General features: G+C 37.8%; 1 protein-coding gene across 1 annotated transcript in view; it reads left to right on the forward strand.

Annotated features, from left to right (window-relative positions):
- The first annotated feature begins 269 nt into the window (after nt 1–269).
- The window catches only part of NELL1 (neural EGFL like 1), a 1,753,035-nt gene continuing 1,734,701 nt past the window's right edge, over nt 270–18,603 (forward strand). The window contains exon 1 of the mRNA XM_053689313.1: nt 270–318. Coding sequence (XP_053545288.1) covers nt 270–318 — 49 coding nt within the window. The remainder of the gene's footprint in view (nt 319–18,603) is intronic.

The following is an 18,603-nucleotide window of genomic DNA, read 5'->3' on the forward strand; positions in this document are numbered from 1 at the left end:
AATCATAAATGTAAGTACTTGCTTAAGTTCATATTTAAGTATCCATATTTATATACTATTTTATTGGTGTATACGATGCTAGGGGGTTTGTATGGCTCCCCCCTGACAGGACAAATGGTTTGTTCCCATAGAACTGGTTCCCTTACATCCAGCTCTGCTAGTGTCTATCTGAAGCCTTGCAGTGAGCACTTCAACTTTGTCTCTCTCTGTCAAATTGCAGGAGGATTATTAGGGGTTTTTGTGTACGGGGACAGCTTTACAAAATACAGATGGATATAATACTGGCTTTCTGGGCTTGTGTACTGACTTCTAAAGCAGGTAAGTCTATGAACATTACATTAATCTAAGGTACAGCTGTCTGGGATGCGAAGGGTACATCTGGGCTTCATGTGCAGGGTACATCTGGGAGGGCAGCTTGGTGTGATGAGCAGTGTTCAGTAACATGGCACATCTGGGTGGGCAGGGTTAATGTGCTGTAAAGTGCGGGTGTGCATGGCACAGCTGGGTGGGTGTGTTGTAAACGGTGTCAAAGATTCAGATAGGAAAGGATAGGGTACTATTGTGTGAGCATGGTAAATGGAGCTGGGAGTATATTGTACAGTCCAGTGTGCATGAAGTATCATATACAGCTTCGAGCACTCGGAGTGCATGGTGCAACTGTGTGCGCATGGTAATTGGGTGCACCTGGTGAGGGAGCATGGTATAGTAGTAAGCAGGCAGTGGGTGATCGAGTTGTGTGACCATGGTATAATTAGCTTGGAATGCGTGGAAGAGCTCTGTGAGCATGATATAGTTAGCTGAGTGGGAGTGTGTACTATACATTTCTGCTTATGGTATTGCAACTGGCAATGTAGAAATACAACTGGGTAAACATGGCATTGCCTGTAAGGAGTGCTTGGTAAAATTGCCTGATGGTTTAGCAACTGTGAGTGTAGGTCACAGCTGGATATGCATGCTATTGCCAGCTGGGAGTAGTGTGGGGCACACATTTCTCATGATGGTATAGAAACTGTGAGTGTAGGTCACAGCTGGATATGCATGCTATTGCCAGCTGGGAGTAGTGTGGGGCACACATTTCTCATGATGGTATAGATACTGTGAGTGTAGGTCACAGCTGGATATGCATGCTATTGCCAGCTGGGAGTAGTGTGGGGCACACATTTCTCATGATGGTATAGAAACTGTGAGTGTAGGTCACAGCTGGATATGCATGCTATTGCCAGCTGGGAGTAGTGTGGGGCACACATTTCTCATGATGGTATAGATACTGTGAGTGTAGGTCATAGCTGGATATGCATGCTATTGCCAGCTGGGAGTAGTGTGGGGCACACATTTCTCATGATGGTATAGATACTGTGAGTGTAGGTTACAACTGAATGTGCATGCTATTGCCAGCTGGGAGTAGTGTGGGGCACACATTTCTCATGATGGTATAGAAACTGTGAGTGTAGGTCACAGCTGGATATGCATGCTATTGCCAGCTGGGAGTAGTGTGGGGCACACATTTCTCATGATGGTATAGAAACTGTGAGTGTAGGTTACAACTGAATGTGCATGCTATTGCCAGCTGGGAGTAGTGTGGGGCACACATTTCTGATGATGGTATAGAAACTGTGAGTGTAGGTTACAGCCGGATGTGAATGCTATTGCCAGCTGGGAGTGTGGGGTACACATTTCCCATGATGGTATAGAAACTGTGAGTGTAGGTTACAACTGGATGTGCATGCTATTGCCAGCTGGGAGTGTGGTGCACATATTTCCCATGATGGTATAGAAACTGTGAGTGTAGGTTACAACTGGATGTGCATGCTATTGCCAGCTGGGAGTGTGGTGCACATATTTCTCATGATTGTATAGCAAATGTGAGTGTAAATTACAACTGGATATGCATGGTATTGCCAGCTGGGAGTGTGGGTCAAACCATGTCTGATGATGGTATAGCAACTATGAGTGTAAGTTACAACTGGAGATACATGCTATTTTCAGCTGGGAGTGTGGGGCACAGATTTCTCATGATGGTATAGCAACTGTGAGTGTAGGTCACAGCTGGATATGCATGGTATTGCCAGCTGGGAGTGCGAGGCACACATTTCCCATGATGGTATAGCAACTGTGAGTGTAGGTCACAGCTGTATATGCATGGTATTGCCAGCTGGGAGTGCGAGGCACACATTTCCCATGATGGTATAGCAACTGTGAGTGTAGGTCACAGCTGTATATGCATGGTATTGCCAGCTGGGAGTGCGAGGCACACATTTCCCATGATGGTATAGCAACTGTGAGTGTAGGTCACAGATGTATATGCATGGTATTGCCAGCTGGGAGTGCGAGGCACACATTTCCCATGATGGTATAGCAACTGTGAGTGTAGGTCACAGCTGTATATGCATGCTATTGCCAGCTGGGACTGTGGGGCACAGATTTCTCATGATGGTATAGCAACTGTGAGTGTAGTTTTACAATGGAATATGCATGGTACTGCCAGCGGGAAGTGCTTGGTACACGTGTGCACAGTGTATAACCAGCAGGGATGCATAGTATAAACTGCGTGAGCAGTGCATAGCTATCAGGGTCTGCGTAATATGTGAAATATATCTGTCTGGGCAAAGCAAAGGAGGTGTACGTGTACGGTCAAACTATGTGTTTGTATTACTGATTGCAAGCTATACAGCAGGTGTAAAAACAAAGTATGCCCGAAGTGTTTAAAAGAGCCATTTGTGTACATGATATAACCGAGTGGGTATGGTATGATGTGGAAAATACAAGAGGATGAGGAAGGTTTGTGTAAAGTATATAAGGTAGGGTTTATGGACCATATAACTGTATGAGCATGGTCTGGATGTAAAAAGTGCATATGCATGAAAAATAAGTCTTGTTGGGCAAGATACAGATGGTGTAATAATAGGGCTCACATCAGCTGTAGATGACAAGTTAAATGTTCTGGCCTAAAATTAAAAGAATCTATGTGAAGGGATTGATATTTGTGGGTAGGGTGAGAGTAAGTTGCTAGACTTGACTGGTTGTAATAAGCAGCCTGCATTAAATGTGCTGTGTACTAGGTTGCGTCTGGACAGTAAAGGTGCAGTTTATTGCTGCATCGTTATTTAGCAATTCTTTTAACCTAACATCAAGTAAATGAGCTCATTCCCCTAGTGTTTGATATTTCTTAAGTTTTATTTTTAATGCTATCATGGCAAACACGGTGCATGAGTGTCAGTCCAAGCGTATTCAGAGCCCAGATTGCTTTACCACCGCAATGTGAAGTGCCACATTCTACATTTTATAATAATCTATCCTGAGCAAACCTGCCACTCAGGGCAAGTAGATTATTGGGAAGCAGTCTGTCTAATCAGGCACTGCAGGCGGAAACGCAGCACAAGAACACCAGACATATGCCCGTAATCTTTGTTATGATCTCATCTAAATGTCATCTGCCTGAGCTCCTCATTAACACTGTACATGTGCCTGTAAATGGCACATACTATGTATAAGACATTATCTGTGACATGATCAGTAGTATCTGGGTATTGCACACAGCTGGATGATGTTAGATTGCTTGCAGTCAGTAATATTCCACCTGTGAATCTGAAGCAAATTAGCTGATGCCTTGGTTGCTGTCCATGGTGCTGATGTGCTGGATCACCACTGCTTTGTGACTGCTGTAGTGTGCAGACAATTCTTCCTTTCCTTGTATGTGTTGATTTGAATTTGCTCAGTGCAAAGATATTTAAGTCGCATGAGATGTCCTTGCCAAATAAATACAATGCTGTTTTTATTTGAAAAATACACTATTTTATATAATTTAATACATTTTTCTATCCATCAATGCACATCGTAAACGCCTTCTGTTGCTGAAAATGAAAGTACGATACACATAACATTGTTTTGTTCTGGATTAATAAATATTCACATTAATGCAGAGGAACAAATAAAATGTATATGATACAATATCTTGATAAGGGCTTTTCAGAAATACTAAGAATTTGTCAAGTTTAGTTGTAACCACTATATTAATCTGAAGAGGTTATCTAGAATATGTATAATCTGCAACCATAGAGGCCTGCGACATGTTGCAGTTTAACCCCTCTGTCAGCCAATGGGTTAAATTACAATTAACATGCATTTTTATGGTGGTAGCTACCATGTCATACCATTTCTAAGACTCCGGTCTATTCTCTCCTTTTCTCCTCTGGATGGCAGAACTGGTTCTATCATTTCATTTTTCACATACTTGTTCAGTAACCATTCAGCAAAGGAAGGGTTATAAGATGGTATTCTTCTTTACATATATAAAAAAAAAAAGTTGAAAAAGGCACCGTCCAGTTTTTAGTCTCTGCCTTAGGCTTAAAATTCTGCTCTTTGAAGTATTTTTACACAGGTGTATATGATAGAAGACCACTCACACCCTTCAAAAGATTTACACAGACAGCATTTTCTTGATTGGAAATGCAAGATTCCCTAGAGAATAACTTTGCATTAATATTTAATGCGTTTTCAGTCTGGGGGTTTGTAATACATTTTATATGTTCAGATTACCAGTTAAAGATGACAGTGACAATATAGGATAGAACTACAGTCTGCTGTGACTTTTCAGTGAAACTAAAAGGTTAATAATTGCATGTCAAAGGCTCTGGAATATTTTAAATCATGTTACTTGAAATAAATATTGAAATATTGTTTAATATCAGCTATTGTTATTTATTTATTTTTTAAATGTGCATTCTAATTTAGCAATGTGAGTTAGTATTTGATTGAAACAAAATGATTTGTGGCTATTTCATAAGAATTTCTTTTTTTTTTTTCTTTTTTTTTTTTTTTTGAAACACTGAAGGTCTAAAATCATGTAGCAAAATTCTAAATATATCCATTTTAAAATTGTGTCGTGTGTATACTAGCAATAATTGGAATACACTGCTATTTGGTTCTCAATAGGAAATATTTTAAATAACTTATTTTTTGCAATTCGAATGTTTTCTAGAGATTATTTTAGTAAATATTCAGTTATATTGGTTATTTAAATGTAATTATGCTGCAAAAAGTAAAAGTCCTCTATGTATAAAATTACAATTACCAGACAGAAATCATACAGCAAAATTACTTCCTAATGTGATTTCACTTGAGAAGTGAGATTGTTTTGTAGATGTCCAGAGCCTCATGAATTTTAATGCCTAAAATGCAGTTTCCATTTGCAGGTGCTAACCCTGTAATCAAGTCTAGTTAAATAAAAAAAGACACTTAGACGCAATTGTATCAGTTCTGCTTGTGCTTCTATTGTCATTTTGACTTGTTTTTACTCAGCAGTAGATGCTCTACATATAAAATCTTTCTTAAGATCTTAAAATTTGAGCAAGGTTGTCATTTAGACATTTTTTTTTAAATAATCAACTCATGTAATGCACTTAATTCTGCAGCCATAAAAGAAAAATACTTATTTAAATGGTTATATTTTTGCTAGTATTCCAGATTCAATCTTTAGAGTGGATTTTTTTTAGATCAAGACAACATAAAACAAGATAGTGTAGGTTGAATAGAGTCAATCCTAGAACTGCCAATAGTGTCTGCAATGAATTGTGGAGCAATAGATCATAGAACAGCCCACTTTGGTAGCCAACATGTAAAGAACAAAAGAACACAATCTAAAGTGTTTTTTATGTATTAAAAATAATGTATGTAGTATAATTTGTCTGCACATTTGTATTTTGTTTCCGGATGTATCTTGTAAGTCTTTCAGCTGATGTTTTTAAATTTTTTATGGCTATTTGTATGATTGTTGCATAATCCCTCCATTGTTACCGTGAGATCATTAAACAAAATATTATATCTGTAGCACAACTAATAAGAGCATTTTAACAAAGCAATCACTTATAGAATTATACTACTCATCATGCTTTAAAGGGATATGAAACCTAAACATTGTATTTTATGATTAAGACAGAGCATAGCATTTTTAAAAAGTTTCCAATTTACTTCTATTATCAAATTTGCTTTGTTCCCATGATATTCTTTGTTGAAGAGATACCTAGGTAGGCATCTGAGGCACTACATAGCAGGAAATAGTGCTGCCCTCTAGTGCTCTTAGAAAAAAATAACATTCTTGCAAAACTGCTGCCATACAGTGCTTCAGAAATGGACAGGCTCCTAAGCATACATCCCTGCTTTTCAACAAAAGATACCAAGAGAACGAAGAAAAAATGATAACAGATGTAAACTAGAAAGTTGTTAAAAATTGCATGCTCTGAGTCATGAAAGAAAAGTTGTGTTTCATATTCCTTTAATTCTTATCAGGTATTGTTAATATTCTTGAATTCTAACTAACAGTATCACTTCACAGTTCGATCTGGGACTTTTTGAGTTGAACTTGTTAATAAAAAAATACACTGGGCATAGTTGTGGCCAGCAAATGTTGATAGCCATATGCACCAACTGATATGTGTTTATTAGGGAATAAACTATATTAAATGAGTTCATCATTTTGTAAGCAAAGCTTTATTCATCTAGACCAGGGGTATCAAGCCCAATTTATCTGGGGGCCACTGGCCAAGGTTTCTTCTCCCATGGGGGCCGCTTGAGCTGAGTAAGTGTTGCGGAACTGGAAATACTAGGGACTGGACGTGACATTTACCCAAGTAGTAGTCCATGGAGGTTATTGTAGCCTACAATACACAGTTGTCTATACTTATCTAGTGAGTGCCAAGTGAAGTGATCATTCTTGAACTGTATAATGACATAATAGCAAGCAGTGTATGGTGGGAGCCTACACAGGACGCTTGTCTTTATATTTATCTTGTGAGTGCCTATATAGAGCATCAACTAATTATACCTCTTAGAAATGGAAAACAATTGTCAACCCAGATTAATGGTTTACCTATTAAACAAGGGAGGGCCAGATTAAATTATCTTGAGGGCCCCATATGGCCCCAGGGCCGGTACTTTGAGACCATTGATCACAAGGGAGGGCCAGATGAAATTATCTTGAGGGCCCCATATGGCCCCAGGGCCGGTACTTTGAGACCATTGATCACAAGGGAGGGCCAGATGAAATTATCTTGAGGGCCCCTTATGGCCCCAGGGCCGGTACTTTGAGACCATTGATCTAGAGATTAAAGGGACATTTTGAAGCTAAAGCTACATGATTAAATTAATTAGAGCATGTAATATATACAACACGTAGACTGTAAGCTCTTTGGAGCAGGGCACTTCTCCTGTACTAGTTTTGTTCAGTGTGTTAGGTATTTGTATCTTATCACAAATCTTTTTCATTGTATACCCTATCTCTGTACCTAGCGCCATGGAAGTTAATACATATTATTATTATTATTATTATTATTATTATTATTAATAATGACAGATCCTAGCTAACCCAAGGGTATAGTCTCCAGAGCTACAATGCTTGCTGCTACCAAGCACTGGGGTTAAACACATAGTTAAGTAGGATCAGAAATGCAACAATAACATGTTGTAATGGTTAAGAACATGTAGTATTTTTTGCATTAAAATGTCCCTTTTAAAGGATACTATAATTTAACTTTCATGATTCAGAAAGTGCATGCACATTTAAAAAAAAAAGTAAAATGTTCCTTCTATTCTGACTTTTGCTTTGTTCTCCTGGTATCCTTTGTTAAAGAGTAAACATAGGTAGGCTTATGGGAGTGTGCACTTGTCTTTATCACTTTATAACAGCAGTTTTATACATTGTGCTAAAGACCTGTGTACAATCCTATGAGCCTTCCTAGGTTTCCTCTTCAACAAAGAATACCAAGGAACAAAGCGAAATTGATAATTTTTTTATTTTTTATTGTATGCTTAGTCTAAATCCTAAAAGTTTTTAGATTTGACTTTAGTGTATCATTTAAGGATACGATTTGTACAAAGTCTGAAAATGCAATTTTAAATTTCATCTTTGCTTGAGAAAAATCTAAAAACTCCAAAAGAAAAAGACAGTTAATTATAGCTAAAATGTACTAATGAACTAGGCAAGTGTTCAACAACGCGTTACCAGTGCAATTTGCCTGAGCAAATTTACTCTGAGCAGCCTTCAGTAACTATGTAAAAGTACAGAGGGTCCATAGCTTTTAACCTACAGTATGTTTCTATGCTCAAGCAATTTATTTCATCATCGTGTCCTATACCTTGGAGAAATTCATGCACTTGATAGGGAATTTCATTCAACCCTTTCCTGCAGGTGCATAGTGCTTTGATTGCATGCGCAGAAATATTTTATGCCAAGCTGTTTTTAGAAAGGTTTGTCACAAAATCTTCCGAACAGCTAAAGTTTTGTCAAACTCTCAAAATAAGTGATATCTGCTAAATTTACTATTTATTAATGAATTATTCCCATTTTAGAAATATTTTCTGAAGTATAAAGGATATGTTTTAAGTAAGAAACTTGCTGTCTTTTTTTTTATCTCTATTGGAATATTTTCAGCAGCCTTTGAAATATTAAAAACATAGTCAAATGGAATTGGATATGCACTGTAGCAAGGTTATGATCCTATTTTATTCATGTCTTGTTCTTATACAGAGCAGGTAATTCTATATTGTTACAAGAATTGACTTTACTACTCATTTGAAATTCACACTGTTTTTGCAATGTCTTTTTATTATGCATGTGTTGATCATCCTATTATACTGTACTTAAAGGGATAGTCTAGTTAAAAATTAAACTATCATTATTTATATAGAGCAACTTTCTAATTTACTCTTATCAATTTTTCTTTGTTCCCTTGGTATCTTTATTTGAAAAAGCAAGAATTTAAGCTTATACGCCAGCCCATTTTTTATTCAGCACCTGGGTAGTGCTTGCTTATTGGTGGCTACATTTAGACACCAATCAGCAAGTGCTGAACCAAAAATGGGCGGGCTCCTAAGCGCAAATAAAGATACCAAGAGAACAAATAAAACATGATAATAGGAGTAAATTAGAAAGTTGCTTAAAATTGCATGCTGTATCTGAATCATGAAAGTTTAATTTTGATTAGACTATCCCTTTAAATGTCGTTTAATATGCTGCATGAATGTTTCTTATTCAAAAAAGGGCATTATAAGAAGGATAACTATTTTAGTTAATCCTAATAGACTCCAAACTACCATTTTGTAACCTGTTTGGTCTGATAATTGAGTAAATCTCTCTGTTCTAAAGGAGCATAACAGAATTCTGATCTACCCACTTCCATTGGCACACTGTTGTTTATCTGTGTAGCTGAGCTGGCAATCTGTTTGCATAAGCCCACATAGGAATTTATAATACAGAGTTATTTGTGGAACATGGTAACAGATTTCACATGCTCGGTCATGTATAGATATAAAAAATAGAGGGATGACCACCATGTATGGTAATATTGTGGCTAGTGTTTAAATGATTACTTTGATGCCAAGCTAAATACTCTCAAAACCTTCTAATAGACCACTGGTTTTCAAACCTGCCCTCGGGCCTCCCTAACAGGCCAGCTTTTGAGGATATCTGAACTAGAGCACAGGTGAAATAATTAGCTGGTTAGTAAACATGGATATTTAAAGGGACAGTCTAGTCCAAAATAAACTTTCATGATTCAGATAGAGAATGTCATTTTAAACAATTTTTCAGTTTACTTTTATCACCAATTTTGCTTTGTTCTCTTGGTATTCTTAGTTGAAAGTTAAACCTAGGAGGTTCATATGCTAATTTCTAAGCTTTTGAAGGCCGCAGGGGCAAAACTACAGGGGGATGCAGAGGCCACAACTGCGACTGGGTCCTAGCTTATATGTATTTTCAATAAAAAAATGTTGACCTGCCAGTGCCTGCACTGATATCATGTGAGTGTGACATGATGCTTTACTAGTGTTTCTGACTACAGGGGTTAGTGTTTCTGTTTTACCCAGTGGTGTGTGTGTGTGTATGTATGTATGTGACTGTGTGTGAATTTATGTATGTGAATGTGTATGTTTGTGGAACCTGCAAATTACAGACCTTGTTACTACAGCATGGGGAGGCGTGGGGTAAACAGTGTCACTATACAGTACCACTACAGTGTCACTATACAGTACGGGGGGCTGGAGCATGTCACAGACTACTGTGGTCAATTTATAAAGTACTGGGGCGGGTAGGGTCAGGCCAGCCATCTCACCGGCAGATTACAGACTGTGTCACTGACTCACTATATACAGTACTGGTGGGTTAAACAGTGTCACTATATACAGTAATAGGGGGTCAGACCATCTCACAGACTGTGGGCACAGGGTACCTCCTTTTGCAGACATGTAATCTGATTAACTTTTTTTTCTGTGTTAGATGTAAAAAATAAAGAAAGATGCGCATCAAATTCAATTTTTTTTAGTGGGGGGCCCTTCTTAGATTCTTGCACCTGGGCCCTGTGGTTTCTAGTTACGCCTCTTCTCTCAGGGCATTTTGACAGTTTTTCACCAATAGAGGGTGTTAGTTCATGTGTGTCATATAGATAACACTGTGCTCACGCACGTGGAGTTCAGGAGAGCCAGTTCTGATTGGCTAAAATGGATGTCTGTCAAAAGAACTGAAATAAGGGGGCAGTTTGCAAAAGCTTAAATACAAGGTAATCACAGAGGTAAAAAGTGTATTTATATAACTCTGTTGGTTGTGCAAAACTAGGAAATGGGTAATAAAGGGATTATCTATCTTTTTAAACAATAAAAATTCTGGTGTAGACTGTCCCTTTAACCTGCTTTTACCAAAGGTATTTAACACAATGGCAAGATGTTAACGTTGAGAATAGAGGCTGACATAACTTGAATCTTCTTACTGTAGCTAAGGAGATTACTATATATGAAAATTACTGTGTTTCTACTATCCTAAAGTATCTAACATAGGTCCTGATATGTCATTAAATAGAATGTAATGCATTAGTTAGGTTCCAAACATTGTGTTTATCTCTTAAAATGCAAGTTTGTTTAACTAGATAAACTAAGTCAGGGATACTTTTCGATAGAGAGACAGTGGCCCACAGAAAAAATACTTTTAACACCACAAAGGAAGTGGTTTTTTTTTTTTTTTTTTAACTTTTATTTATGATCCAAGTCATTGAACAAGACAAAATCAACCATAATGAAAGCATAACATAAAAGATACAATAGATTCGACAATATAGTACTATATTCAATTATGCATATAGTTAAATTTAAATTAATCATCATGTTGGTGAAAACATGAACATTTTAATTTCCAACAATGCTTGGGATTTTAATTTTCGAACCTCCCCCCCCCCCCCCCATGCGAAGAAAAAAAAAAAAAAAAAAAAAAAAAAGGGAAAAACAAAAAAAAGAAGGGGGGAAAATTTCCCTTTTCCCTTCCCTCTTCCTCCCTCTCCCCCCCCCCCTCTCCTCTGCCATCACCCTCCTCCTCCAGAGATTTTACCAGTTTCCTAGCAAAACAATTTCTGTGTTTCTGAAGGGAAAGATTAAATAATCTATTTCTGCAGCAGGGAATATTTTTAAAAAAGTGGCCCATTTATCAAAGAACCTTTTAATATCTTGTTCGTTATTTATATCTGCATTTTTCTGATCCAAAATATATTGCTTTTTCATGCAGTTTTTTATTTCAGTAATGCTTGGCATTGCATGACTTTTCCACTTCTTGCAAATTAAATATCTAGTCGCAAGGATAGCGGAGATTATTATTTTTTCCTCGATTTGTTTGCCAGGCTCTTCCTTAAGGCATAATATTATTTGATATATTGTCAAGGAGACATGATCTATCTTAAGAACATTTTTTAACCAATATTCAACCCTAGCCCAAAGATTTCTAATCCTTGGGCAGTGCCAAAACATGTGCGTTAAGTCAGCTGCCTGATACGAACATTTAGGACATTTGTTATACCCTGCATTTGCACATTTAAAGCCTCTCTCGGGGGTAAAATACGCCCCATGGAGGAGCTTAACATGAGCCTCTCTCCAAGTTGCAGAGAGCGTTACTTGTGCAATTTTTTTAATTGACATTTGAATGTTTTTAGGCTCAATATTACTCTGAGAAATTACTGTATTCCAGTAGGAGGCAATCCTTGCCAAAACCGGCTCACCTTTATTTGTACCCAGAAGATGATAACATGGTGCAATTGACATATGGCCATTTCTGGTTAAAACAAGCCAGTCATCGAGTTTACCCAATCCCCAATCCCAGCCTGCTTTCTTGACTAGATCTTGTGCATAATGTCTTAATTGCAAGTACGCAAAGAAATCTTTGTTAGATATATCAAAATCTCTTTTTAGTTCCTGAAATGTTTTAATATATTTTCTCTCTTTGTCAATTATTTGATATACCTTTGTTAGCCCCTGCGTATGCCATTTCCTAAAGACTTCGGAAGATGTTCCTGATTGAAAATTAGGGTTACCTATTATGGGCAAAAGGCAAGTAGCGCTGTTATTAATTGAGAGAAGAGTTACTATTTTGTGCCAGGCTTTAAGTGGGTTGAGAATTGTTTTGAGTCGTTTAATTTCTAAGGGGATTTCCTTAGGCGCTAAGTGTAATAATGCAGATAAGGAGTACGGATGGCAGACACTGGCCTCAAGATGGTTGTTCAAAACATAATTATTAGATGAGATCCAATCTACTACAACACGGGCCAGGAAAGAGAGATTATATAACCTTATATCTGGTAAAGCAAGACCTCCATCTTTTTTTGATATTGAAAGTTTCAAAAGAGATATCTTTGACCTCTTATTCTGCCATAGGAACTGGATAAGTGAGGTATTAATTGAACGTATATCTTTTCCTAATAGAATTATTGGTGTGTTTTGAAGTATATATAAGAGTTTTGGGAGAAGAGCCATTTTAAAAAGGGCAATCCTTCCAGAGAGTGATATTGGAAGATTTTGCCATGTCGTAAGCTTTTCTTTGATCAATTTAACTATTGGGGGTACATTCAAAGTGTAGAGATCTGCAGATCTTATCGGGATATGAATTCCTAAATATTTGAAGGAGTCTTTTACTTGGCGAAAAGGAATGTTTAATATTGAGGTTTTATTTTTCCTAAGCCATAACATCTCTGATTTTGCCATGTTTACTTTGTATCCAGAGAATGAGCCGAATTGCTCCAAGATCTGGAAAAGTTTTGGTAAATTTAGTTTGGTATTAGCCAGATAAAGCAGCAGATCATCAGCATAGAGACCAATTTTTATTTCACAGTGGCGAATTTTTATACCATCAAGATGGTGACGAATTTTAATTGCCAGAGGTTCGATAGAGATATTAAATAAAAGTGGGGAGAGAGGACAACCCTGCCTTGTTCCTCTACCTAAGAGAATAGGAGGAGAAATATTGTTATTCACTATCAATCTTGTAGATGGTTGTTTATATAGATTCTTGATAAATTCAAGAAAATTACCTCCGATCCCAAATTGCCTTAACGATGTTTTGATATGTTCATAGAATATTGAATCGAAGGCTTTTTCAGCATCTAAGGAAATAATAGAAAGATCAGGTAAGTCCTCCCCCCCATTAGTTAAGCTAGGTAAAACCTCAAAGTATTCTGTCACCATTAGGGCTTCCCTGATTTTTGAAGCTGAATTGCGATTATTTAGAAAACCTGCTTGGTCAGTATGAATAATTTCTGAGAGCGGCCCCTGAAGTCTAGATGCAAGAATTGCAGTAAGGATTTTGTAATCTGAGTTTAGCAAAGCGATTGGTCTATAAGATTCCTTATGTTCAGGATCTTTTCCGCTTTTTAATATTAAAGTTGTATAAGAATTGGTAAACGAAGAGGGAATCAATTTACCACCAATGAAAAAACTATTGAAGAGCGTACAGAGATGTGAGGTGGCTTCGCCGGTAAGAATTTTGTAAAATTCGTTAGGGAGGCCATCTGGGCCTGCTGCTTTATTTGGGGCAAGTTTAGATATTACTTTCTCTATTTCCTCTATAGAAATAGGAGCGTTGAGGCTGTCAAGCATTTCTGATGTGACAGTAGGATATGTAATATCCCTCCAGAAGTCATCAGATGCATGTAAATTACTTGTTTTAAATGAATAAAGTTCCTGATAATATTCATTAAATGCAGCCAATATGTCTTCGGCTTTGGAGAGCTGAAGCCCTTTATTATGCAATTTGTCTATGATTGATTGTTTTTTCTCATTTTTTATTAGTTTGGCCAACATCTTACCTGATTTGTTACCATATTTATGTAGTTTAGCCTGCAATTTTAATTCCTTTTGAGTTTCTTGCGATAAAACAAAAGTGTCCCTTTCATTTTTTGCTCTAACATATTTTGCCCAGTTTAAAGGGGTCTTATCGAGCAGATAATGATTATATGCGTTAGTTAAACGTTGGCATGACTCCTTTTCTCTAGTTCGAATTTTCTTATGCAGAGCTGCACTGTATGAAATTATCTCCCCTCTCATCACTGCTTTTGCAGTATCCCAAAATATTTCAGGGCGATTTAGATAATCTCTATTAAAATGTGCGAATTCCTTGTATCTATTTATGAGCCAATTCTTGAATTTTAACTCAGTGATTAAATAATAGGGAAAAAAAAAAACGTGCTGGAGTAGAATGGGAACGTGTAAGCTGAAATTCGAGTACAATCGGTGCATGATCTGAGAGAAAGATTGGTCCTATATCTGAATTTACCCCTTGCAATACCATACGTTCATCAATTAAAAATATGTCGATTCTAGAGAGTGTCTTATGCGCCTTGGAGAGGCATGTAAAGTTTTGAATGGAAGGATTTTGCTGTCTCCAAATATCCCGCAGCGCTAGATTCTGCATGATTTTTTTAAACATCTTACCCTCTAGGTTGTCTTTTTTTTGTTTTAATTGTTTAACATTGTGCCTAAGCCTATCGATCGGGCACTGTGGTGCCATGTTATAGTCTCCTCCTACAATTAAGGAACCTTCCGCATAAGATAATAATTTAGTCTGCAGAGTATTCCAGAATTTTGGATCAAACTCGTTAGGGCCATATGTATTGCAAAATGTATACATCTTCTGGGCAATCTTTATTTTCAATAAGACATATCTCCCCCCGATATCAGCCTCAAAATGTACAACTTCTGTATTAATTTTCTTTCCTATTAAAAAAAAGTTTAAAAAAAGGGGAAGAATATTTTTTGAACAATTACATATTCTCCGCATAGGTGGGGGTAGGACCCTAAGACACGTGTCTAGAAGAGACACAGTCTTCCCCATAAGCAAAAACCTGTAAATTACACTCAGTCTAACAATTGATTATTTAAAATTGTTATTATTAAACTAAGAGCCCAGTGTGTTATAGAAGCTCTCAGCCAATTGGGGTTCTTCAAAGAAATGTGTGACTTCTCCAACTTTAACCTTTAATTTGTAAGGATACATTATGGTTGCCTGGTACCCTTTTTGTATCAATTTGGAGCAAATAGGAGCAAGCTCCCTTCTCCTTGCTGCAGTGTCAGCAGAGAAATCTTGAAACATGAGGATTGTAGCGTCACCAGCCTTAACAGGCTGTTGTTTGCGATAATACTGGAATAAAGTGTGTTTATCTTGAAAATTTAATATTCTAGCGATAACCGGCCTAGGCCTAGTTCTTTCTTTGTTGCCTGATCGAGAGATACCAAGTCTGTGTGCTCTTTCCACTGGGATAGGATATAAAGTAGATGGCATTTTTAAAATTGTAGGCAAGGTTTCTGATATAAAATTAACGAGGTTGTCATATTGCTGCTCTTCCGGAAGACCTATGATTCTTATGTTATTTCTTCTAGAACGGTTTTCAAGATCTTCTAATCTATTTTGAATTTTCTGCACGCTATTGTTTATACCTTCTAGATTGGAGCTGTGTACTATTGTTAAGTCTTCCAGATCCGAAACTCTTTGTTCGGCTTCTTGTAACCTATTTGAAAATTGACGAACCTCTTGTGTAAGAGAGAGAAAATCTTGCTTAATTTCAGCTCTAAGAGCCTCAAATTTAGGGGAGAGCGCATCTGATATATTGGCAACTAAGCTATGAATATTAGTTAACTCCTGTATGGCTGATAGATTAAGCATTGTTGATTGTGCTTCTGTGGTGGTCTCTTGATTGCCCTTCAATTTTCTGTCTCTCTGTCTTGCTGCCATGACTGGTGAAGGGTTCCGGGGTGAAGTGTGAAGGAATTTATCCATGTGCCAGTGAAAAGAAAAAAAGAAATTAAAAAAATAAAGTGAAGCGAATTATCTCAGTGAGGGTCAATACAGGGGGTGAATTTATTCTGAATTAAGTTTGAGAGGGTAAACCGTTCTCAATTGGACAAGTGAGGATGGGTATGTGCAGTGTGGTGGCTAAGTGAGGGAAAGGGGAGGAGAAAAAAAAAAAAAAAGTGAGTTAAATCGTGCTATTTAAGTCCAGTCAAGGGTGCAATGATCAGGGATGTTATTACTATGGGCAAAATTGTAACGAATTATGGACTATAAAGAGAATAATATCTCAAGAAGCACCAATAGCAGTGCCTCAGTTAACTTTATAGCCAAAAGAGTGTTATTCCAGCGATTGTATACAATGTATCTTGCAGATTGCGAGATATATGTGCAGTGACCTATTTATAACCAGGTTCCCTCAGTTACATTTATGTATATTTTCAGTGAAAATAGAATCCTTTTTTCCCCCTTTTCCCCTTGAAAATGGGTGTTAAGTAAATTAACTAATAATCTTTGTATTTCTATGCCGGCTTTCCCCCCTGCCAAGTAGATAAAGATGATATTTTATTTTCAGGGAAAACAGGAGATTTATTCTTAATAAAGGCTAATTAAATAGTGTAGTTTAGGGATCTTTTATATTTCTATATAACCTTATCCTTTTAGCAGTGATAAGAAATGATAAATCTTGTAGTGGTTATAAAAAACTCCTTTGATTTTAAGATATTGATTCTCCAAATACACTTAATAACCTTGCATTCCCTTCCCTGAATAAACTTCGCTTCTTAGAGGAGAAAATACAATGAACTTTTACATGTTATACACAACTTACAATTTTCTAAGCTTAACTCTTGCCTTCAATACATTGATATGGCGATATTGTAACAAAATATAGAAATTACATTTTAACTAAGCCAAAAAAAAAAAAAAAAAAAAAAAAAAAAAGCAGAAAGAGAAAAAAAAAGAAAAAAGTTCCTTTGTATAATTAGAGAAATACAGCCAGTCTCTTTATGTGTAGAGCTCTCCACCTTACCTGGAATGTTCCTGTGTTAGTATTCAACTAATGTCAAGATAGGTAGGCGGAGAGAGCCTGCAAATATGGTAGTACCGAATTGCAATACCTGTTTGTGGGGTTTGTTTAGTGTCCAGCTATCAAGCGTTTTTACCAGCACCAGCGCAGCGTTCCCCAGGACAGGCAGACTCGGATAGTACCTCTGTGAAGAAAAAGAAAATCGAAACAGAGAAAACCTGATCCAGGAATATTCGCCTCTTATGCTGACATTTGGCCCCAGCGTCTAAGGAGACCAGGATGAAAACACTTGAAGGCGCCAAGCAAGGAAATCCTCAGCAGCTGTCCCAAGACCGGTCACACTCAGTCCCGACCTCCCACGCAGCACCGGTGGAGGAGGGGGGAAGTCTCCGGCAGACCTTCAGCTAGTCACCTGACAGAACCGCCTCGGATATCCAGCGACCCCTGCTTGAAAATGTACTTCGCCACCACACTTCGGGCCAGCTCCGCAGTTGCTCTCTATCTCCCTCACAACTTCGGTGGGGGAGGGGAAGGTATGTGAGAGGTTCGCCGGATCACTGTAGATACTCGGGGCAGGAGCCAGGGGGGAAAAACAGCAGGTCCTCTGTAGATACAGCTATGCTGAGATGTGTGGACGGCCTTAACCTCCCACGCAGCACCGGTGGGGGAGGGAAGGGTGTGGGAAAAGACTGCTGTTTATGCTGTAGATAGGATTCAGGACAGTTTGTCAGTGTAGCAAAAGAGATGAAATGAAATCAACCTCGGCCTCCCACGCAGCACCGGTGGGGGAGGGAGGGCATATAAAGAAACTGCTGTTTATATTGCAGGTAGGACTCAGGGCAGTTTTGTCAATATGGTAAGAAAAAGTGAATAAAGTCAGCCTCGACCTCCCACGCAGCACAGGTGGGGGAGGGGAGCACCCAGGTCCTCCTTAAATTTAGATTGAGAGTTCGGCTTGTACATAAAAAAAAAAAGGGAAAAATAAAAAGAGTCCAATTATACAGGCTTTTGCAAGCTGACTAACAGTGTCAGCACAGTGGGATGTCTATCCACTGTCAGGTTCCAGGAGCGATGAAATAAGCTATCCAAATAGCTACCCAGTTCTCTGGGTTAGGCACGAGAGGCTCCGCCAGCAGCTGCAGGACTGGAAGGTAATCTCACACACAGGTGTGTGCAGTTAGCTCCTCCTCCGGAACCAGCCTAGAAGGAAGTGGTTTTTACAGGACCAAAGCGCATTTATGTCGCTGACAAAATGTGAAATGCTTATCTTGTGTCTTCCTTGCACTTGAATGCTTGTCCAACTCTTGTCTATTATTTTCTGCATTTATACACGTTACTCTTCCCATTTCACTAATTTTTTTTTTAATAATTCTCATCCATTTTAATTTTTTTCCCTAATCATTTTTTTAAAGGGATAGTAAACAGCAAAATTCATATTGTTTAAAAAGATAGATAATCCCTTTATTTACCATACCCCAGTTTTGCATAACCA

This window comes from Bombina bombina, chromosome 7 (assembly GCF_027579735.1).
Source record: "Bombina bombina isolate aBomBom1 chromosome 7, aBomBom1.pri, whole genome shotgun sequence".
NCBI classification, from domain to species: domain Eukaryota; kingdom Metazoa; phylum Chordata; class Amphibia; order Anura; family Bombinatoridae; genus Bombina; species Bombina bombina.